This window comes from Strongylocentrotus purpuratus, unplaced genomic scaffold (genome assembly GCF_000002235.5).
Source record: "Strongylocentrotus purpuratus isolate Spur 01 unplaced genomic scaffold, Spur_5.0 spur5_scaffold_3, whole genome shotgun sequence".
Taxonomy (NCBI): domain Eukaryota; kingdom Metazoa; phylum Echinodermata; class Echinoidea; order Camarodonta; family Strongylocentrotidae; genus Strongylocentrotus; species Strongylocentrotus purpuratus.
Genome location: NW_022145609.1, coordinates 31,677,077 through 31,700,773, shown reverse-complemented (window position 1 = coordinate 31,700,773; position 23,697 = coordinate 31,677,077). Strand labels below are relative to the sequence as shown.

The 23,697-nt window shown below is 38.3% G+C and overlaps 1 protein-coding gene across 3 annotated transcripts in view; it reads left to right on the top strand.

Annotated features, from left to right (window-relative positions):
• The window catches only part of LOC579418 (sodium bicarbonate transporter-like protein 11), a 77,848-nt gene that overhangs the window by 31,137 nt on the left and 23,014 nt on the right, over positions 1-23,697 (top strand). Inside the window, exons 4-8 of one of the 3 annotated variants that reach the window (XM_030996744.1) lie at positions 2,750-2,967; positions 4,973-5,074; positions 8,951-9,072; positions 18,415-18,625; positions 19,547-19,660. In XM_030996744.1, coding sequence (XP_030852604.1) covers positions 2,750-2,967; positions 4,973-5,074; positions 8,951-9,072; positions 18,415-18,625; positions 19,547-19,660 — 767 coding nt within the window. Of the gene's footprint in view, positions 1-2,749; positions 2,968-4,972; positions 5,075-8,950; positions 9,073-18,411; positions 18,626-19,546; positions 19,661-23,697 lie in introns of all 3 variants that reach the window. The other 2 variants (XM_030996743.1, XM_030996745.1) reach the window with 2 other exon arrangements.

The following is a 23,697-nucleotide window of genomic DNA, read 5'->3' as shown; positions in this document are numbered from 1 at the left end:
TTTTATTAAAACCAAATTAGTATTAGAATGGACATCCCCTTTCATTGGTGACAGAATTTGTTTATTAATTCATTCAGAGTTCCATGTAGATTTTCTTGATAATGCATGTTTTTATAATACTCTCAAAGATCAAAAACCTGAACCATAGCAGTTTCTTTCTTTATTTCCTTCCTTTTAATCTACAAGAGCTACCCATGCTTATGTGTCATCAAAGAGATTCACATTTCAAAGCAAACATCAAATACAAACAAATTTTATTTTTCATTTGTGTATCTGATATCCCCTTCCCGTTAATAATAATTTCAGCTGATGATAATATGAAAAGCGTATAAAAGGGTGTTCAAAAGTCAGGGTGCAGCAGCAGTACACGCACCGTCACCCCAACTCGTCTTTGTTTGGGGCCCCATTGCATAGAACTTACCATTGATGGTAACTTTGCCATCAATATTAACTACCATGGCAACATCACTCAATGGCCAATCAAATCTTAAGGTTTTCGTGGAAAGTACTAGTAATGGCGAAATTACCATCAGTGGTAAGTTTATGCAATGGGCCATGGGTTCTTTTAAAGCCCCACTGTCCTACTTGTAGCTACTTGATCCCTCTGTATAGAAAACTTCCCCAATCGGTGCCTGTTGGTCCCTCATGATCCTCTTTTTCTTATGTTAGTTGAGAGCTGAGTTAATGAGATAGCCACCTGTCAGTGACCTCGCTATGTGGTCTAATCCCTTCTGGCCCAGTAGTGTTGACGGTCTTTAAAAGATTTGTAGAAATGGCGGATTGGAGTCACCTGTACGTGTATTTGAACTTTTGAATTAAGAGAGTAAAGACCCCCTCCCCCCCCCCCCCTCCTCCATTCAAAATCTAAAATCTACAGATATGATTAGATAATTGCTCCTGAATGAGATCTGTTCCACTAACTCTTTCACATCTAGATGCTTCCATCACTGTCTCACTATGAAGTGTCGCTTCCATTTATTTCCCCCATGAGTCCATGACCTCGTCTTGGTTGGGGGCTATGCCATCACTGAGATGGCGACTGGCTTGTTTACTGTAGCGATACGAAACGTGTGAATCCTGCACCTTCCGTAGCAGGGTGTTGGGATCAGGTGTGTCAGTGATCAGTTTGGGGGTCATCCATACCCTGACTCAGTTTTCTACGTCTTTTTTCTTCCTGGATTTGTAGTGGCCTTTCAAAGTCATTTGAAGTTTATTATAGAATAGTGAGAAATAAATTATCATAAATTTGCCATAATGCATGTGCCTTTGACTTGTTGCCTATTTACAATTTATTTTAGAAGGTTATCAAGGATGCAGTATCAATTGATTTCAACAAGAGTGTATATCAGATCAGAAACATTAGCTTTCAAGTTTTGTAGATTTATGATAAGACCACAGGTCATTACAAGTTAATCAGGCATTGATTATGCATGATCCCCCTCTTTTGGGGGTGTGGTGGGTGGGGAGGGGGGGGGGGCGGTGGGGGGGGGGGGTGGGTGGGCAGCCAACCTATGACTTCACAGAATTATTTTCCTTGTATTATAACATTGCCTTATGAACTGTTTTGATCAGGATGTGCCTGTGAGACCAAGGTGCAAATGATCTCTTTCTTGCTTTCTTGGCACTCCTTATAGTCCCCTTACAATGCAAGATGTGTAATGCTTGGCTATACCTTGTGACAGTTGTCTTTTCTTTATTTGAATGCCCACCAAGTGACCAAGTTTTCAAAGAATGTGTTAAGACCAATGTACAAAGGATGTATGGCCATCTTTTAAGCTTTGTCCTTTGCTTGCTTTGCAGTTGCTTCGTAGTATACATCCAGAGAATTAGCCATCACTAGGTGAAAGCATGTCCATCAGTATTTTTTGCCATTTTAATTCTCTCTCATCAAGTTCACCATGTCTTCCATGAGACTAAAAGGACTTCCTTGTTTGTCCAAGTCCCAGCCCTCTCTTCCTTCCATTGCAGATGCTCCTTATCATCATTGCAGAGATGCAAGGTGTCCTTTACCCAACTGAGGACAAGGACAACCTCCATCCTTTACTATTTTTGTATGAACTTGCTCTTATCAGGTTCACTATATTCTGCACAGGGTTGGTTGTGTGACCAAGATACACGCATTGTGCGACCTACTCTTGACCGTTGTCCATTGTTTCCGTTGCAGATGCTCCTTACCATCATTGCAGAGATGCAAGACCTGTGTCTTTTGCCCAACTAAAGGACAACCTCCATCCTTTACTTGTTTTCTTTTGATTGCACTCACTCATATCAAGTTCACTTTATTCTGCACAGGGTTGGTTGTGTGAACAAGATGCAAGCATTGTATGTCCAATCTTGACCGTTGTCCATTGTTTCCATTGCAGATGCTTCTTATCATCATTGCAGAGATGCAAGATGTCTTTTGCCCAACTAAAGGACAACCTCCTGCCTTTACCTTTTTGATAAACTTGCTCTTATCAGGTTCACTATATTCTGCATGGCCTATAGTCTGTGTGGCCAAGATACAAGCATTGTATGTCCAACTCTTGACCATTGTCCATTGTTTCCGTTGCAGATGCTCCTTACCATCGCTGCAGAGACGCAAGCTGTCCTTTGCCCAACTGAAGGACAACCTCAATCCTTTACTTTTTTCTTTTGATTGCACTCACTCATATCAAGTTCACTATAGTTTGCACAGGGTTGGTTAAGTGTCCAAGATACAAGCATTGTATGTCCAACTCTTGACCGTTGTCCATTGTTTCCGTTGCAGATGCTCCTTACCATCGCTGCAGAGACGCAAGGTGGCCATCGCCAGGCTGAAGCACCCTGCCAACTTGGGACGTACGAGTCAAGAGATCCGTTTCTTCATCTTAGTCCTAGCTCCCATGAGGGAGAAGGGTACTAAGAATGCCCTGGAGACTGCCAGGACGTTTGCAACACTCCTGGCTGACATCGAGTGCAGGCAGAAGCTCCTGGAGGTTCGATCAGGTAAATGCCGTTCCCTGCATATGATTTTCACACGTTCAGGATAGGATGAACATCTTCCTTTAAAAAATGCCTCCTAAAATGTTTATTCATTACATAAGCACCCCTCCCCACCATCCCCAGAGACAGGGATCTATTTCAAAGTTGTCGGGTACCAGAAATTCTTTGATGAAGCTTACAGTGCTTAAATGTCATATTCAAGACAAGTAATTGCCTGTCCTTGCTTAAGAACAAAGGGATGCTGATAGCTAACTATTGCGATTGATGACACATCCTTCAGCATTTCACCCACCAATATATTGTCTGAGAGGGCCAGAGGGTGTAGCGATGTTAAAAGACGGTATAAAAGTTGAAACCTATTTACTGTAGCTCTCAGCGGACAATATCTGCTGTAATAGTAGGTTACACTTTGACCTATTGAAGAACCCCCCCCCCCCCGATAAAGAAGAAGCCAAATTGAAAGACAGTAATGCTTTTTTACACAAAGGGATAATTAGTACAGTATCATGCTCAAAACCTCTTCATTGCGGGTGCCACAACCCAAAGCAGGATATTGATATTGAATACTTTAAGCACTCAGTACACAGGAAGGGTCATATATGAACGCCCCCGGCATCCCTCATACACCATTTTCATCAAGAGTCGAATGGGGGCCAAAAAGGTTTGATGAAATTTCGAAAAAAAAAGTACATTTTATCAAAGGGTATTGCTAAGAGAAGACATGAAATGTATTATCACCGGTATCTGCCGGTACATCTGGCAAAAGTGCAGCACTGGCCATCCCCTACACATTTATCGCCAGGGACTTGGTAACAGTGTTCAGATGAGAGAAAATGGTGTTGAGGTAGTGACTTCAATGCTAGATGTACAATAAAAGATATTGCAATCATTCAAGTGTTAACAGATTTAAAAAAGCTTGTTTTATGTCCTATTTTCATGGAAAATCGGTTGGGAGAAGTCACTGTTAGTGGAAGTTACACATAACGCCTTCAAGGAAAACCAAAAATATCTGAGATTGTTTTCTTTTCTTTTTTTCCCATCATGTTAGAGGAGGGTTAGTACAGAACTAAAAGGAATATAATGAGTAGGCAGTTTAGGCAGTTTTTTCATCAACCTTCAACAATGTTACCGGTTCACTTTAAATAATGTACAATTGTGCATTGTTTGAGGTTTTTCTTTTTTCTTCTTCTTTTTTTTTTAATGGGGGTGTTTGGGGATTCCTTGCGGAAAAAGTAATCCATTATTGGATCTCACTGGGGGTTTGTTTCATGCGTTCAAGTATTTTTCAGATTATTTTCAGATTATTTTCCTTTTAGATATGTAATTTTAAAGCATCATAGAACTGCTGGTCTTTTCATATGGCATGTAGTCTTTAGTTACTTTTGATAAGGTTGTATCACTAAGCATACATAATTCCATTGTATGGCTGACTTGGTGCCTTTCTATCTAAGTGAGTAGAGTTTGGGTTTATCATTTCACTGCTATCCAAGTCAATAATGCTGAAACTCTAGTTTCTATAATAATATGAAAATTCTATTCACAGACAGGACTTATTTATGATACGAACTGTTTGTATCTCACAATCCCTGCCTGTCTCTGTGTCTGTCTCCCTTTACATTTGTGTTTGTTTATTCTTTTGTCCATGTCTGTAGATGGAAATGCTTTGATGAATGAATGTTTTTTCCTCAATTATTAGTTGCTTCTATGCATCTATGACAATTTGCTTTCCCTATTGATGTTCTTGAAACTATTACAAAATTGGTTCTATGAAAAGCCTCGGTCACAAATGCCATTACGAACTGCTACAAACGCTGTACGAACGATTTTCAGACAATGAACATTCGGGAAGACAATGGAAAAACAGGGAGATTCGTACAATATTATCGTTCGTACCAACCTTTGTGACCGTAGCAAAAGCCTTGCTGTAGCTGTTTCATGTCATGCTTTACACTGGAGTAGTAGTAGTAGCTAGCTAGTGCTTGAAGTAGATTGTGTTTTGTTCTACCAGCCCCCGAGGAGTGTATGTCTTCCACATCCTCTAGGATGGACACTAAACAGACAGATAGTCTCTCTGTTCCAGAGTCTGCTCCTGAGACGGACGTAGAAGCAGGTCAGCCAGCCGTTTACAACCTCGTTCCGAAAACTTGAAGAGCTTTGTCGCAAAAATGCGATAAGGCCAAATCTGAAGAAGAAAAAAACTCCAAAAGCTGCAGAAGGAGTGTGTCTCTATGAAATCATTTTTTTTTTTTTTTTTGAAAGGAAGAAATTAACCATTTACAGATTTTGAAGGTTGAAAATAACTGCTATTCCATTGCATATGCCTGTGCTTAGTAGGATTAAGGTTTTGTTGAACAGTTGAGGCCGTTAGCAAGATGGCTATATACTGTTTATTAGAGTTTGGTAAAGAAAAAAAAGTTGCTTTGCTAGGTTTCCTTAGTTTTGCACATAGAATTGGCTCTAAATTTTGGTCATTTTGCCTGACAATTTGCCCCCCCCCCCTCCCTCTCTTTCCTATTCAAAATAGACCTAGACACACCCTGTCAAGTCCTTTCGATATGTTATCAATGGTTTTAGGGCTTGTGTCCATATACAAGTAGGCCTATGTTTAAGGGGAAAGGAAAACTAATGATTTTTATATAAATTAATCATATTTGTCAAAATTGTAGTCCACATTTTTTGAGGGTTGAGAAAAATGGTAGGATTTATTGGGAAGGTGACATTTTCTCGAGAAATCGTCACAAACAAATTGATGATCTTAGTCTGTATTTTATGTGTGTATTGTAGAAAGATGTTTATATGTCTATTTCATGCAGCAAAAGATTCATTCATCTGAAACTATTCAGAGCAGATTTATCGTGTATTTGCGATGAAGCTCTTCAACGGCTTCTTTTAAACTGTTTCTCTAATTCCACTTTACTTTACTTTTACTTTAATCCAGTGATGCTATAGGCCTTTGCCTGTTCATCGGTTGTAGATGTCTCCTTCAGTGGTTATACATTATCCTTATCTTTTTTAATTCAATAATTAAATAAGTGGGAAAGGAGAAAAATGTGTGCAAACTGGCAATATCAATTATCAGCTTAAACAGCTTATACAGGACAACTTATCATAGACAAGATCATGGTTTTTAGACCTGTATTTTTATGCCTCCGCCACCGAAGGTGGTGCCGGAGGCATCATGTTTTCGGGTTGTCCGTCCGTACGTCCGTCCGTCCGTCCGTACGTCCGTCCGTCCGTACGTCCGTCCGTCCGTCCGTCCGTCCGTCCGTCCGTCCGTACGTCCGTCCCGTTTGACCGTTATCACAATATCTCAAGAACCATTTAAGATTTAAACTTAAGACTCGGGAATAGTATTTATCACCATAGGAAGACGATCTGATTAGATTTTGGAGTACGTAGGTCAAAGGTCACAGGTCACAGAGGTCAACTTATGAAATTCCTTGTATTGAGTTTGTTAGCGCGATATCTCAAGAACCATTTGAGATTTAAACTTCAAACTTAAGGATAGTATGTATCACCATAGGAAGACGATCTGATTAGATTTTGGAGCACGTATGTCAAAGGTCAAGGGTCACAGAGGTCAACTTATGAAATTCCATACATTGAGATTGTTATCATGATATCTCAAGAACCACTGGAGATTTAAACTTCAAACTTAGTGATAGTGTGTATCACTATAGGAAAACAATCTGATTAGATTTTGGAGCACGTATGTCAAAGGTCAAGGGTCACAGAGGTCAACTTATGAAATTCCATACATTGAGATTGTTATCATGATATCTCAAGAACCACTGGAGATTTAAACTTCAAACTTAGTGATAGTGTGTATCACTATAGGAAAACAATCTGATTAGATTTTGGAGCACGTAGGTCAAAGGTCAAGGGTCACAGAGGTCAACTTATGAAATTCCATACATTGAGATTGTTATCATGATATCTCAAGAACCATTTGAGATTTAAACTTCAAACTTAAGGATAGTATGTATCACCATAGGAAGACGATCTGATTAGATTTTGGAGCACGTAGGTCAAAGGTCAAGGGTCACAGAGGTCAACTTATGAAATTCCATACATTGAGATTGTTATCATAATATCTCAAGAACCACTGGAGATTTAAACTTCAAACTTAAGGATAGTATATATATCACCATAGGAAAACGATCAGATTAGATTTTGGAGTACATGTATGTCAAAGGTCATAGAGGTCAACTTGAAAATTTCAGACTACATGTATAGGACTTGTCATGATATGTCAAGAACCACTTGAAATATGTTCCGTTACTTAACCCGTACTTAACTGGGCTATTTTGAGCACCTCCCTGACTGGGGGGGGGGGGGGGGGGGGGAGGGGCCGATTGCCTCGAAATTTGGCACGCGTCTTGAGAAATTGCGCAAAGCAAGAGACCTCACTATTATTTAAATTGCTCTATGGCGGAGGCATCATTTTCGACTGCGCGCAGTCAAAATTCCATCTAGTTCTAGTATATTCTTGAAAAAGTTAACAGCAGTTACTGAAAGTTTCCAAACTTTCTGCCCATTGGTCAAAAAAGGGTCTGCACCAGCCTAGAAATTACTTGAATATGACTCAAAATGCGCCTCCTGGTTGTTTGACACATGCTCCAGCAAAAAATACTTGTGGTCAATTCCTACACTAACCTTCAACTCTGGACCAAATAAGATAACTAACCCTAACCCTACATAAAAACTAAAACCCATTTGCATCCCTAACCCTCCATGCATATCTCTAACAAGATCAAGCCCGGAATAATTGGTGCCAGAGCAAATGTCAGAAATTGCACATGCAAAAACTTACTCCTTTAAAAGTGCTAGAATGGCTTTTATATATCTTTGTCTTCAAGTAGACTGTGGTTTTGACTGTGCAATGAGCAGATCGTTTCATGTTATCCATGTTCAAGTGTGTTCTATCCATGTTTTGCTTTGTTTTGTTAACCTTGTTTACCTTCTTGCTTTTAATCGTTGTATAACTGTATGCACACCAAAAACATACTAAACTATCACATCATACACACATGAAACGTCAGTTGTCATATAGAGTACCGAAGCTGTGACATCATAAAAATCTACTTTTAGAATTTCTCAATTTTTTCTTCATTTTCCGAAAGAGCATCAAAAATAAAGTCCAAATGTCGAAAACAATTGAATATGTTAAGCATTGGCTGAGATATGACCATCTGAATAAAAAGATTTCAAAATAGGTTACAAAAAAAGAGATTATAGATTTGTTCATATGAGTCTTGCCATTTCAAGCTGACATTTTGTTAATTAGTACAATCCCTTCAGCAAATCAAATTCTGTACTACACAAGCCCAATACAAATTCGCTCACAGCCAATGATTCAATGTTTTCACATTTCATATCAGTGTCTGTTATACACATGTTTATCGATTTGTTTTCTGCAATACCAAGTACTGTACTTATTCATATATTGATGAAATGATTAATAATGCCCCACTGGTGCCCTAACATATACTCTTGCAAGAATTGCTCCAGGCTTTCGTCAAAGATAAAGGGTTATGGTTAGAGTTGCAACAAGAATAGGTTGTGAGATTAGGTTTAGTGTTTGGGTTAGGCAGGGATTGACACTAACAGGCATCAGGGACACATGGGTGCTCAAAATTTAAGTCTGGACCCCCCCAAAAAAAAGAAAAAAAGAAAAGAAAAAAGACTTTAACTTTTACATAGTGCTCATGCATACAAACTCCAAAAACCTCAATCTAGAAGCGCTTCAAAGAAACTTAGTGTGGAGCCCTTGGTTAGGGCCTCTTTGCTTCATGGTTGAAGTTTAGAATTATTAAGTGTATAGATATATCAAACATGGTGTTCCACAAGGTTCTGTCTTAGGACCATCTCTGTTTGATATTGACTGCAGAGCAATTGTTGCAGGAGAATCTGTTGTAGAGCCTAACCCAGTAGACGTATACCTTTAGTCATGCCTTTTTTTTTCTTTCTTCGAATATTCTTTCAGAGGAGGAATTCAAACAGATGCTTCATCAGCATGCCAAAGATCTTGCCATCCAGCAGAGTTACCCGCCCAGACACTCCCGAACGTCCAGACCCAGTGTAGGACCCTTCGACAACTTCAATGAAGTAAGCGACTTGTTTCAACCTTTTCTGCTCGTTTAAAGGGTGAATTAACCCAGATAGCTAGTAGCTATGAAGGACAGCAGATAAATCATAGATATAGATTGGTCAGTGAAAATACATATAACAAAAAAAAAAGGGGGGGGGGGGGTGGGGGATCTGTCAGAAGCCAGAAATCATCAACACAAATTGGCAACTCCATAATCTTCATGTTTTTCTTCATGAATTTTACCATTTAAAAATCTGCACCAGACCCCAGTTGATGTTTTTTTTTTTTTACATCCAGGGGCGTCAAGTGCGAAATATGGGTGATGGCCCCATCTTAGAGTTTACCCCTCCATAGTCTATACATTTCATGGGGAGAGGGTAGACCTAAAATGTTTGTTGTCATTGTTTTATTGATAGACCTACCCATGACTCATTGGACATACCTCTTGTCATTTTTAAACGTTAGATAATACGTTTAAAAACACCATCTCATCATTGCCATTCTAGATACATGCAAGTGTAGCCACTATGCACACAGCTTTCTGACTGCACAAAGACTTGATTCTTGGGCTTACACGTCCCCGCTGATTGCATTCTCATGCATGTAGCTCATAATTCCGATATATTTTCTTTAAATGGATAATAGATTTCAGGTGACTAGGCTTGGTTGATGAAAAGAGGTTGTCATCCTTTTCTATCTTGTCCATCTCTCACGGGTAATGAGCCGTTCCTTCAGATGAGCAGTGCCGCCCGCGTGTGGGTAGAGAGAGAGAGAGAGAGATCCACCCACGTTCTCTGCAGCTCACATTGTACTTGCCATACCAATTTCGTGTCTCCTTTGTATCTTTTCTATTTGGAGAGAAGAAAGAATAGATGGGTAGATGTGTGCAATTCTTGGTAGTCTCACCAACGTGTAAGGCACCAGAGTTAAAGATGAAGTTGAGTTCTGGTCACGCGATTGCATTGTGAAATAAACGGTGTGGAATCAACCAGAAAAGGTTGATCATCTAGCATATAAGTATTTGTGTGTATTGCAAGGTTCTGGAATCATCAAAATGATAAGAAATTTGGCCAAGTCTTGATAAAGTTACAAAGACTGTACACAGAAAGATGTATATGGGACTACACAAACATGCGGCGTAAAAATCCGGGTAGGATTTTTACGATGTTACATGACATATTTAGAATATGAAGGCATTTGAAGAGCCATGCTTTTCAGGGAACATGTTTTATCTGATGTTCTTCCACACTTGCATAATAAGAATGATAACGCTCACAAATTATTTTTTACCTCTTCCCAGAACTCAACCTTCTCTTTAACCAACGACTACATAGGTGTACAAGAAAGAACTAGAGATCTATTTCTAAGACTGCATTCAGGGTTTCCCTTTGAGTGTGTGGTCATAAATTAGCATTGAAGCATGAAAGTGACTGGTTGGTGATGAGCAGTATTTTATGCATAGACTTTCTCCTTCTCTTACTCCAGGAGTACTTCTTACCTTTAGTCCCTCGTGTGTACACATGGATACATGAGAGCCCCCACTCATGAGGGGCCCCCTATCGCACTGAGCATCTATGTATCCCCATCACTTACGTCTATCTCTCGCACACATTAGAGCTTGCACTCTCTGTCTGTCTCTCTCTATCTCTCTCTCTCTCTCTCTCTCTCGTCTTTTCACCACTTCTCTTGCTTGCTTTCTCTCTCCCTCCTCTCTCTCTCTCTCTCTCTTGTCTTTTCATTTTCTCTCTCTCTCTCTCTTGTCTTTTCATTTTCTCTCTCTCTCTCTCTCTTTCACTCTCTCGTCTTTTCATCTTTCTTTCTCTCCTTTTTCTCTCTCTCTTCTCTCTCTCTCTCTTCTCTCTTCTTTCTCTCTCTCTCTCTCTCTCTCTCTCTCGTCTTTTCACTTCAACTCTTGCTCGCTTTCTCAGATTTTTCTCCCAATTCTCTCTCTCCCTCTCTCTGTGTGTCTCTCTTCTATTCCCTTTCTCTTTCTCTACTTCTCTGTATCCCCTCTCTATCTCTCTCTCCTCTCTCTCTCTCTCTCTCTCTCTCTCTCTCTTTCTCTCTGTCTCTCTGTCTCTCTGTCTCTCTTTCTCATCTTTTCATATTTTCTCTTCTCTTGCTCCTTTTTTCTCTCCTTTTTCCCCTCTCCTTTTTTCTTCTTTCTCTCTCTCTCTCTCTCTCTCACCCTCCCATCCTTCCATTCAGTCAGTGCCCACGTTGGTTTATGTCTTCATTCTTTTTTTACATTTCATGAAGCTCATACCACAAATCTAGTAGTTCTCTATTTATACACACAGCTTTTCAGAATATAGAAATGTTATATTGATCTATCAAACATGACCTTTCGTATGTTTCAATTTTTTAATCTAATTTCTAACACACTCCAGTGATACATCAGTCCAAATTAATGTCACATTCATTCCCGCTTCATTCCTTCCAGCCTTCTCAAATACATGTATGTCATAATGTGCTTACTCATACACAAATCTGTTCTGGCTTCACTTTTAGCAGGTATTGCTGATATTGTGCTATCTAAGGTTGAATAAGAAAGAACACATCCACATGTTAAAGGGACTTGGTAAGATTGTTTGATGAGAGAAAGTGTTGCTGAGGTAGTGACTTCAATGCTAGATGTACAATTAAAGATAATCTGACAATTTGAGTGAAAACGGACCATTATTAATGATACAAATTGGGAAAAACTGATCTGATCGATTCCTTAATTCCCCCAACTATATTATTACAATTTAATTACATTTTAGGTGAATGTAAATCATCACAAAGCAATAAATTGGCTCTATATACCATTCCAGACATTTAAGTGTTGAAAGATTTTTAATAGCCTGTTTTATATCTTTTTTTACATGGAAAATGGTTGGGAAAATTCAAAAATGGTTGGGAGAATTTACTGTTAATCACTGTCAGAGGGTGTTGCACAGTGACGCCTTCAAAGAAAACCATAGATATCTTTGTGGTTTGAAAAAAAATTAAGGGTTTTTTGCATGTCAGAGGGTTAGTACAGTAAAAGGTATATAATAATTAACATTTTATACAAAAACTACATAATTTTTCATCAACATTCAACAATGTTACCGAGTCACTTTAAGGATACACATAGCAATGTTCTGAACAATACAACACATTGGAATGCGTTCATCTATCAAAATAAAAGTTAATAGATAATGATGATTACTCTAACAATCGCCTTGAATTCTACATGTGTTTCGGGAACAATCTGAAGTAAAAATGAAAAGTTTGTCCATTACAGGCATTATGTTTTTTCTTTTTTTTTCAATGCAAAATAAAAGTGGTTTTTATCATTTTCTCTCTCTTCTTTTTTGTGGTATTTCTCTTATTTATTTGTTTATTTGAGGCTATAAAAGTACATTTGCCCAAAAAGAGATAATTGTTAGAAGTTTGAAATGAGAATTTGCCATTTTTACATTTTTGTTCTGTCACAATTTTGTTTGTTATAACAATTAGGGTGAAAATGGGATATGTACATATATATGTTGTTATTATAATGTTCTTGCAGTTCTAAACACTGGATTAATACTATGCCATAGCCATTTGGAATACCGAAAAGGACCTTTAAAAATGTGTTATAATAAACAATTTAATAGACCCTTTTCATTTCCAGCATTTTAAAATACATTGTGGTACAAATATGAGTAGAACCAATCACCCAGGCTTTCAACGAGATAACCAATATTAAACCTTTTAAGAATAAAATAAAATAAACTGACTGCTTGGTTGTGGAAAATTTATCAGACTAATTTCCCATACTCATAAAAAGCAGCCTATCCTTGTATTGAAGACAGAGTTAACAATGTTAAATCTGAGATGCACGTCCCTACATGTACGTGTTATCAGTGTCTGTGATATGGTGTAATATTGAAGCAAAAAAAATTGCGCTTCTAAATGATTAAGTAATGCCTCAAAAAAGTAAAAAATATTTGAGTGACCAGTTTTACCATACTTGTTTTCCCCAATAGACTGTCGTGTTATGAACACCGTTTGGCAAACGGTTCTCAAAATTTGTAATTCCAATCATAAATATCTTGACAATCAGACAGGCGATCGGCTTGTAAAAGTCATGGAGTTCCTGACTGACCTAAAGGTTTATAATTGTCTTTGCAATATTAGCTAAATCCAAGATTTTGTTTCAGAATCTGAGACAAAGTTACCGGATCCCTTTAAGTAAAAACTCATTTGATTCTATGAGTCAATGGATTTATGATGTGTCAAGTATCCACTGCTGAAAAAACTGACAAATTAATGGATTGTGAAACAAAATTGACTTATTCCCATCTGAGACTCACGTAGTTGCAGAATTAGGGTCATTTATTCTGAATGAATAGGTCGACAACGTGGCACTTCATAAATCAGTGGAATAACTCAACCAATTAAGTCAGGTTTGAACCTAGGGTGAAGTTAATATGCCCTTCTAAATACCAACCCTTGGATCTTAACAAGTGCATTCAGTCATGTTGAATTTGCAATTTTTTTTTCTTCTAAAGCAGCCATATAGGGGGTGTGAGGTGCAAGCTGCGTTCATGCAAGGCGTTAGATTTGTGACTGTGGTATTGAGATTGGTTAAGGTGTCAGGTGATGTTCATCAATCATGTTATCATTGATCCAGGAAAATGGGAGCAGGCATTTAAAGGGATCGTTTAACAATGTTACATCTGAGATACACGGCTCTACATGTTATCAGTGTCTGTGATATGGTGTAATATTGAAGCCTTAAACAAAATTGCGCTTCATAATGATCAAGAAGTGCCTCAAAAAAGTAAAAAATATTTGAGTGACCAGTTTTACCATACTTGTTTTCCCCAATAGACTGTAGTGTTATGAAAACCGTTTGGCAAACGGTTTTCAAAATTTGTAATTCCAATCATAAATATCTTGATAATCAGACAGGCGATTGGCTAGTAAAAGTCATGGGGTTCCTGACTGACCTAAAGGTTTATAATAATCATTACAGCATGAGCTAAATCCAGGATTTTGTTTCAGAATCTGAGACAAAGTTACCGGATCCCTTTGAAGTGTTGGGAGCCCCAAATTCACCCATAATTTTAGGGCAAAATTTCATTTAAATTGTATGATTTATAATGTGAAAGAGGATGCCATTTAAGACTCACTTCTGATACAATTATGATACAATTTAAGTGAAATTTTGCCCTCAAATTGTTAGGGAGCCCAAAAGTTTAAAGAGCTTTAACTAGCTTTTTATCCAGGAACAATGAGTGTAAAGATAGTGTGAGGGCATAAAAGCCATGTCAGTATACTAGTAGCGTGTACCAAGGGGTCTGTATTATAAGACTGTTGAATGCTCTGTACTTTAATAAGATACTCCTTCCAGCTAGAGATGACTGACTAAGGGTGCGTTTGAGCTTAAATTTTGAAGGCAGAATGAGCGATTTGTAATGCTCATCGTAAACGCTTATCGTAATCGCAGTTCCACGGTGTACTGTTTATGCTCACTTCTCTGGCTCCTCCGGGCATTCTCCCTTGGTGGCCTTAATTGGTCTTGCAGCTGGATTCGCAACCTTGAAATGCGCATGCTATGTAGACCATGGTCCATGCGTAGACCCACTAGAGGTCAGTGCGTTGACCCCATTTAAACGTATTTACAAATTGTAAACGCATCTTTTTGTGAGTTTACGATCGGTGATCGTGATCGCCATTTTTCGGTGATTCTACAAAAGTGAGCATGGACGCAACCATGTTTTAAACTAAACGCGTAACAGATGCCTGATTCTGGCCAGAAAAAGTTAAGCATAAACACGCCCTAAGTTTATAGGCTACGCCCAAAGCTTTATGGAATGTTGTTCGGTAGTAGTGTCATGTAGAGTCTGTACAGGCATGCACCCCAGTGAAAAGAGATTGATGCAAAACATTCTCCTTCAAGACCAGATTGAAAATGTGGATATTGTGCTATTATTCAGACAAATCAAAACTTTAAGATGAATGTTAATTTTTTTTTTTTTAAAGTCCCCCCTCCCTTCAAGAAAAACAAAACAAAAAACATACACTAGGCCTGTCCACATCAGCTCCAAATTGCCAAATATCCTGCTATTTCAACTATCCTGATTGCAAATTATCCAGTTAGTTTGCGTCTTCATCAGCCTGAATTTGCAATTAGTGGGATACTTGGTCGGGATAATCATCCCAAGACATCTTGGGATAGTTTGCAAAATATCCTGCTATTTGGCAAAATATCCTGCTATTTGTCCGGTGCGTCTACACCGGCCCGAAGACTCGCACTATGTGCGAACGCTGAGCAAAATATCTTGATCTAATTTGTCAAGGTCAAGTTTCAAGTTTCGAGGTTGAATCTCGAGCTGATGAAGATGCGATTTGTAATTTCTGGATTATTTGCCAAATCAGAAATAGCAGGCTATTTGGGAATCTCGAGCTGATGAGGACATGCCTAAAGAGAGCTGACACTTCTGGATTCTAGAATGCTATGATGACCATTTGAGTAAATATGAGTGTATATGGGTATACTCTCTCTCTCTCTCTCTCTCTGCCTCTCTCTCTCTCTATCTCCACCCTTTATGAGCATGACACTTGGCAAATATCATTTTTTCCACCTTCTTGTCGCCTCTCTGCGTTACCACTCTTCTACGTATTGACACAGTGTGGATTTATTTCAAAGAGAGGAAGACTTAAAGGAGTTGACATTAAAGGGGAATAGCACTCTGATATCAAGATACTTTGAATAAATGCAGAAAATCAGATAAAAGGGGATACTGGCTTTGGTCTGTGAAAGCTTGAGAAATATAGGGTTTCGAAATCATGAAAGATTTGTAATATCTCAGTCAAACCGACCATTTTGTACCATCGGGGGTCGTCGTCATTGTTGACCAATAGGTCATGGCTGACCAGTTGTGACCCATTTGATGAGACCTTTCCATCGGTCTCCTGCCTTCGGTCTCGTCTGTCTCCTACAATCCGGTAGAGTGTATTGAGAGGTTGGCCAGTGATATCACTTTGGGTACGTTTATGCTCAATTTTGAAGGTAGAATGAGCGATATGAAATGCTCATCGTAATCACAGTTCTACGGTGTACTGTTTATGCTCACTTCTCTGGCTCCTCCAGGCATGATTCTGGCTCTGCAGCTGGATTCGCAAACCTGCATTGCGCATGCTACGTTGACCCCATTAAAAGTTTTTAAAACGTGTTTACAAATGATTGTGCGTTTATGTTTCCCCAGAATCGCCGATCCAAAACGCATCTTTTTGTGAGTTTTACGATCGGCGATTACGATCACAGTTTTTCTGTGATTCTACCTAAATGAGAAAGGACGCAACCATGTTTTGAACTAAACGCGTAACAAATGCCTCATTCTGGCCAGAAAAAGTTAAGCATAAACGTACCCTAAGACCGTCACTCCATCTTAGCTTGGGTCTTCCTTTGCTACGTGTTCCTTCAGAGGTGCCTTGAATGATAATTTCTTCCAAGGTTGTCTCCTGATCTTCTGCTAACATGACCAAAATATGATGGCTTGTACTTATCAATCCTGGTAGCAAGTGGCGGTTGATCTCCGATGATGGACTTTATGTGTTCATTGGTGATGTGATCTCTCCATGATATCCCAAGTAGCTTCCTCCAACACCACATTTAGAAGGCTGATATCGGGGGTCGTGTAATATTTGTATTTGGTCTGTAGTCTGGTGTTGGTCTGTTTGGTTTGACTGGGGTACAGACAACTGAAATTCTGTTTGATCAGACAAAAACTGGACAGTCTAAGATTTCTTATGTATCTGATAGCAATTATATATGTAGGTGAAGATGCAATAATGATTTTAAAATGTTTGAAATAAATTTCTTGCACTTTAAATGAATCTTGCCTATCAGGACAACAATCTCCATTTTAGCACCTCAGATCACTACCCATTAGGAAAATGGCCACCTCATTGACTATCCCTTAAAGATAGTTATCCATCACAAGTACTACCTACTACCAAAAGTCAAAGTCAGATAAAAAAAAAAAAGGCATGTCTACTATAGACAGGTGGTCCTCATAGAGAGGTGGCCACTAAGACAGGTTTGACTGTACTTGCTTTCCTGTACTCTACAAGGAGAGAAGTCTATGCTCCAAAGCACTGTGTCTGATCATCATTGGGGACTGGGGCTTTAACACAATTCTGTGTACTAATGAGTAAACTTGCCTGAGTCCTCTGGGATGTTTTCTAACAAAAAAAATGAACTTGTTTCGGAAAACATCGCTGGAAATGAAAAAATTTACCCTGAGGCAAAAATGAGGCACTTAACTGCACGTGACGCAATTCCAGCCGGAAACCGAATAATTTCACTTTTTTTAATGAATCTATTCAGAATCAGTATGCCTTGCTGGTATCTCGAAGGGAATCATTAGTTTGATAAATTATTTTTCTTCATGAAGTGTGTACTTTTGCCAACAATTTAGCGGCAAATTGTGCAAATTTGATTAGTTTGTATAATGACGCCACAAATAGTCTGATTGATTTTTATTGTTCTTGGCAGGAAGACAAATTATTTCTTGTTGTCATTAAATTATATGTAAGATAGCAGAATGCAGTTTTAGAATCATTTTTAGATATTCATGTTTTTTTCATCCATCAATCAGCATTAAATACAAAATTGTAAAGAAGAAAAGAAGAACATACAAGCTTTATAGATTTATTTTTATAACAGTAATAGAGTTATCAACATTTTCTATTTCCATTTTGTTCCTCGAGAAGAATATCTTTGAGAAAGTACAATGCCTCAAGCATACATAAGCTTGTTGATGTAAAAGTTATAAAAACTATATAAATTTACAGTAGGCTTGCGGGTGCACCATGTGAGAGAGAGAGGGAGGATTGAGGAGTCCTTAAAAAGACTCTTTGTAATCTTTCTTGAGGGTGTGTAGTCCTGAAAAGAACTGTTGGTGTAGTCTTGAAAAAGACTGTTGGTTATCTTTCTTAGCTTATAGTTCTACAGAGAACTACATGTATAGCGCTGGTTGGAGAGGATGGGTGGCGGGAGTGGATTAACGTTTTGAACAGGTTGAACATACGTCCTCGTGGGCTTGAGTCACCGGGGTGTGGACTTGGGTGGTCTGCTTGTCCGTCTGGGCTGGAGTCTCCAGGTTGCAGACTTGGGAGTGCTTCAAATCTATGGGTGTGGTGTTGGTGAGACGCTGTGTGTGATATAAATTTAGTTATAAATCATGTTTTTTTTCATTTTCAAGTCCATTTTAAGTTACGCTGTTATTCAGCCTTCTTTGCAAAAGTTAACTTTTTAGTTCAGTAAATACCAATTCAGTAACAATTATCATAAACATGACCACATTCCTTCTCTCTCTCCTCCTCTCCACCAACAGGGCAGCAGTCAGAAATGTTGTATAGGGCGTGGCCTAAGGTCAGACCTCAAGAGGAGGCTCCCTCACTACTGGAGTGACTTCCGTGATGGGGTCATAGGTCATAAGACGTTGCAGAAGGTCATCTCCACGACGCTGTTCCTCTATTTCGCCTGTATCCTTCCATCCATAGCGTTTGGAGTACTCAACGACAAGAACACCCATGGATTGATTGGTGAGTTGCAGTTGTAATTTAGGAGTAACAATAATAAGAATATAGTAAGGACACTACAGTTGTATGTCTTGTTAACCCAGGGTAGCTTCATCAGTAATCGATACTGTTGTCCCTGAGGGCCCTGCAATCATATCGTTACCCCCAGGTTTAGCACGGCTACCATAAGGTGCACAAGCATTCAAGGATTTTCGTCCTACCAGGTACCCATTAATTACCTGGGTAGAGAGCGTCAAATGAAGATTAGTGTCTTGCCACAGGATATAAGTGCTGTGATGGGGATTTGAACCCTGTACCTTTTGCTTCATGCCAATAATAATAATAATAATTACATTTATCAAGTTCAAGTTCAAGTTCGTTTATTCATTTCATTTTCATAAAAAACACAACAAATGCAAATAAACATACAAGTATATACATGTATACATACAAAGAATGTTCAGTTAATACAATAGCTTCAAATGAAATAGGAGTACAAAGAAAAAGCCCATGGTGGCCTTGTATAAAAAGTTCCCAGAATATTATAATTTATATTATTTATATTACTGACCATATAATAGTTAAAGATATCACAAAATACAGCGATAAACACAATATGAAGACAAAAACTACAAAACATGTATGAAATAATTTAGAATTGGAGGGGGGGCAAAAAGGTTTAGAAGGTAAATTTAATGGTACTCATAGGTGCTTAATACACACACGTTTCTAAGCGCACTAGACCTCAACGCCTCCACCTGAACCTAAGTATATGGTTGAACAGTGGCAGATTTTGGGAGGGAGGGGGGGGGGGGATGGGGATACTTCCCATTCTGGTAGGAGGAGCCAGGGTTTTAAGAAGCATTGATACATTGTATGTAATGTGAGCTCATGTACCTACAGTTGAAAGGAAGCTTATGTTTTTGTTTTATCATGGATATCCAGACGTGAAGAAAGTGATCATCTCCCAGACGATATGTGGCATCTTCTTCTCGCTGTTTGGTGGACAACCTCTCATCATCATGCTGACTACCGCTCCGCTTGCCCTCTACATCAAGAGTAAGTACCTCTCATTTTAACTAGGCTACAAGTGATAGAGTCAGGCCTGATAAAAACCCGATTTAAATTGGTTTCCCGATTTTTTTTCTTCCCAATTTTTTTTTTTAACCAGATTTTTTTTCTTTCCTATTTTATCCTGATTTTCTCGATTCCCCCCTTATTTTCTCTATTCTTCTCTATTTTGCCCTATTTTTTCCCCAATTTTCTTACTCGAAAGGGGGGAATGTTTTTAGATGACTTTTTTTCCCCGCGAATCCTCTTCTTTTTTATTACTCAAGGGGGGCGTGGTTGAGGGGAAAACAAAAAACCTATTTTTTTTTTTTAGTGCTCACTATCACCCCTGTAGAGTTGCTGCAATGGTGGTGTGAGATGTGACTGTGGTGGTGGTGGTGGTTGTGGTTGTTGTGATGATAATGGTGGTTTTCTCTACTTTTCATAAATTGTGACGGTAGTCATTATTTTGATATCTTTGCAGTGATTAAATCATTAAGAAATAACACCATTGGTTCTAGGGTTCATGTTGTATGTTACATAGAACACCAGTCTGGTAGCTGTTGAATCACAAAATGGAACAAGATGTCTGTGGACCTTACGCTCGCCTGATCCGATGAAAGTAGGGGCCTCGCAAAATCATTAGAAAACTGAACGTGACACTTATGTCAAACGTCTGAAAGTAAAGGTTGTGGCTTTATCAACAATTCACTATATTGACAAGAATACCAGAAAATGATTTCTCCTGTAGTTAATAGCACTCTCTGATTTTTAATTTCATGTCATGTGGGTCCCTGCAGGGGCCTTCAACGTTAGTTGACTTTGGCAATCAATAAGAATGCTTTCAATGAGAAGAAGAAAAAAAATCAAGGCAATAAAATTGATTTTATGAGCATGACACGTGTTTGGAAGGTTCATGTGACAAGCCTCCCCATCTTTTACAGGCTCTAAGCTGTTGTCACCCTATATACAGTTATACTTGAAATGGGATAATCCAACTTAATCATTTGCTCAACTTGACTTTAGAGAGTGTCTTGGATAAATCTAAAAGAGATTGATTAGATATAAGAAATATTATTGTTTTGAATTCAATAGATGCCCCTTACAACAGCTTTGAAGTTCCAAGTTGTGTTATGTAATGACTATATTATTGTATTTTGTATATGGGGTGTTTGTGATACCTAAACAGCATATCAATGGATAGATTTTGCAGTGTAAGCAAGGACTAAGAAGAAGGGATAATACAAAAACAGTGAGACAGATAGCAAGAAATAAGAACGCTTGGTTATAAATGCACATGATTCCTATTTTAATAATCATCATATTTTTTGATATTTCTTGTTTTCATATGCAAAATATTTTTGTCTTTGTGTAATGTATTTAATAAGAGCCTCAATAGATGTAGTAAATGACAGTCTAAATAAAAGGAATATTAATAAAATTGCACATATGTACTAGAATTATATATCTAAGGAAAGGAAAATTGGAATTTAACATCCGTCAAGAACCAGAAGGTCATGAATACTATTTACAATGCTATTTCATGTAGTTATTGCCTTTCTGACTCTCAACAGACAATTAAAAGAAAGAAAGAAGAATAAAAAAGATTATTGACTAAAGTTCCGTTTATCCACCAAATTTTTGGCTAGAATCAGGTTTCTCAAACGTCTTTCAGGCAAATTTAGAAGGTGATAAACGCAAAGCCTTTTTTAAAGGGCTTTAGATATGGGCATATCTAAAGACGCAAAAAGGTGTGTTTTGAATGTGACATACAGCCAGAATCACGTTTCTGAGAGATCGATAAACGCAAAGCTGTTTTGAACCTCACATACAAATAGGAATTCCCAGGCTAGTTTCCGGTTCGGAGAAATAGCGCTGAGCAGCTGCGAAGAGACAAGGCCTTTATTGTGAATCGTGAAGAGTTGATAAACGCTACATCCCGCAAATCACGATCGTATAGTGGGGTTCGATAGTGAAGTATGATAGTGGGGTACGATATGTACATATCTAGTGGCAAGCCCCGATAAACGCGCCCATAGAAACTAAAATGCAGCAGTGTACTGTCATATCCTCAGCGTCAACCCTGCAATTGACTCAGCATGACAGCTCAGGCATCTCAAGAATGCCTTATGGCATGTGAGTTTCATTGAGCTGTTGATAGCTTACAAACATCTTCATTAGCCTTGTCCCATAAGAACAATTGCAACGCTCCGCAGAACGGCTCTCCTCTTACACGCTATCTCAAACTTTCGTGTCAGAGTGTTGGCAGATATTGCCCCTTGAAGTGGGTTGTTTACCTCAACCGAAATTCCTGTTATGCCCTTCATAATAAAGTGGGCCAATTACTCACCCCCCCCCCCCCAAAAAAAAGTAAATTCAATTGAATGAAATTATGAGGAATAAATGAAGGAAGGAAAGCATGAATGATGTAAACTATTTAAAGATCAATTAATTAAATATTTTTATATTGCTCAAAGACATGAACATGAAATCCCCCCCCCCAAAAAAAAACCATAGTCAAAATGTTTTTAGATGAATACATATTAAAGAGCATGAAGGAAAAATTGCTTTTTAAGTTGTTTTTATGCATCATGTTTTCGGGTTGTCCGTCCGTACGTCCGTCCCGTTTGACCGTTATCACAATATCTCAAGAACCATTTAAGATTTAAACTTAAGACTCGGGAATAGTATTTATCACCATAGGAAGACGATCTGATTAGATTTTGGAGTACGTAGGTCAAAGGTCACAGGTCACAGAGGTCAACTTATGAAATTCCTTGTATTGAGTTTGTTAGCGCGATATCTCAAGAACCATTTGAGATTTAAACTTCAAACTTAAGGATAGTATGTATCACCATAGGAAGACGATCTGATTAGATTTTGGAGCACGTATGTCAAAGGTCAAGGGTCACAGAGGTCAACTTATGAAATTCCATACATTGAGATTGTTATCATAATATCTCAAGAACCACTGGAGATTTAAACTTCAAACTTAGTGATAGTGTGTATCACTATAGGAAAACAATCTGATTACATTTTGGAACACGTAGGTCAAAGGTCAAGGGTCATAGAGGTCAACTTATGAAATTCCTTACATTGAGATTGTTATCATGATATCTCAAGAACCACTGGAGGTGTAAAAACTTCAAACTTAAGGATAGTATGTATCACCATAGGAAGACGATCTGATTAGATTTTGGAGCACGTAGGTCAAAGGTCAAGGGTCACAGAGGTCAACTTATGAAATTCCATACATTGAGATTGTTATCATAATATCTCAAGAACCACTGGAGATTTAAACTTCAAACTTAATGATAGTGTGTATCACCATAGGAAGACAATCTGATTAGATTTTGGAGCACGTAGGTCAAAGGTCAAGGGTCACAGAGGTCAACTTATGAAATTCCATACATTGAGATCGTTATCGCGATATCTCAAGAACCACTGGAGAATTTTCACTTCAAACTTAATGATAGTATGTATCACCATATCATAATATCTCAAGAACCACTGGAGATTTAAACTTCAAACTTAATGATAGTGTGTATCACCATAGGAAGACAATCTGATTAGATTTTGGAGCACGTAGGTCAAAGGTCAAGGGTCACAGAGGTCAACTTATGAAATTCCATACATTGAGATTGTTATCATGATATCTCAAGAACCACTGGAGATTTAAACTCCAAAATTGTTTAAATTGCTCTATGGCGGAGGCATCATTTTCGACTGCGCGCAGTCAAAATTCCATCTAGTTTTAAAATAGTTTTTCATATAATAATTTGTTTGTGTATAGGATTGGCCCCCTTCTTGAGTTTTCCAATGTACCCTGTTACTCTGAATCTATTTTGCCAAATATCAAAATTGCATGACACATGGAGCAAAAAATACAAATGATTTTATTTGAGGTTGGTAATCTGTGGTAATCTGTACACTTGAGAATATTTCTCATTTCAACAACATTATTTTGACTTGTGGGGAGAGAAAGACTGAGAAAGCACTCGAAGTATTTGATGGACAGATTGAGGACATGCTAGCCTAATGAAGTA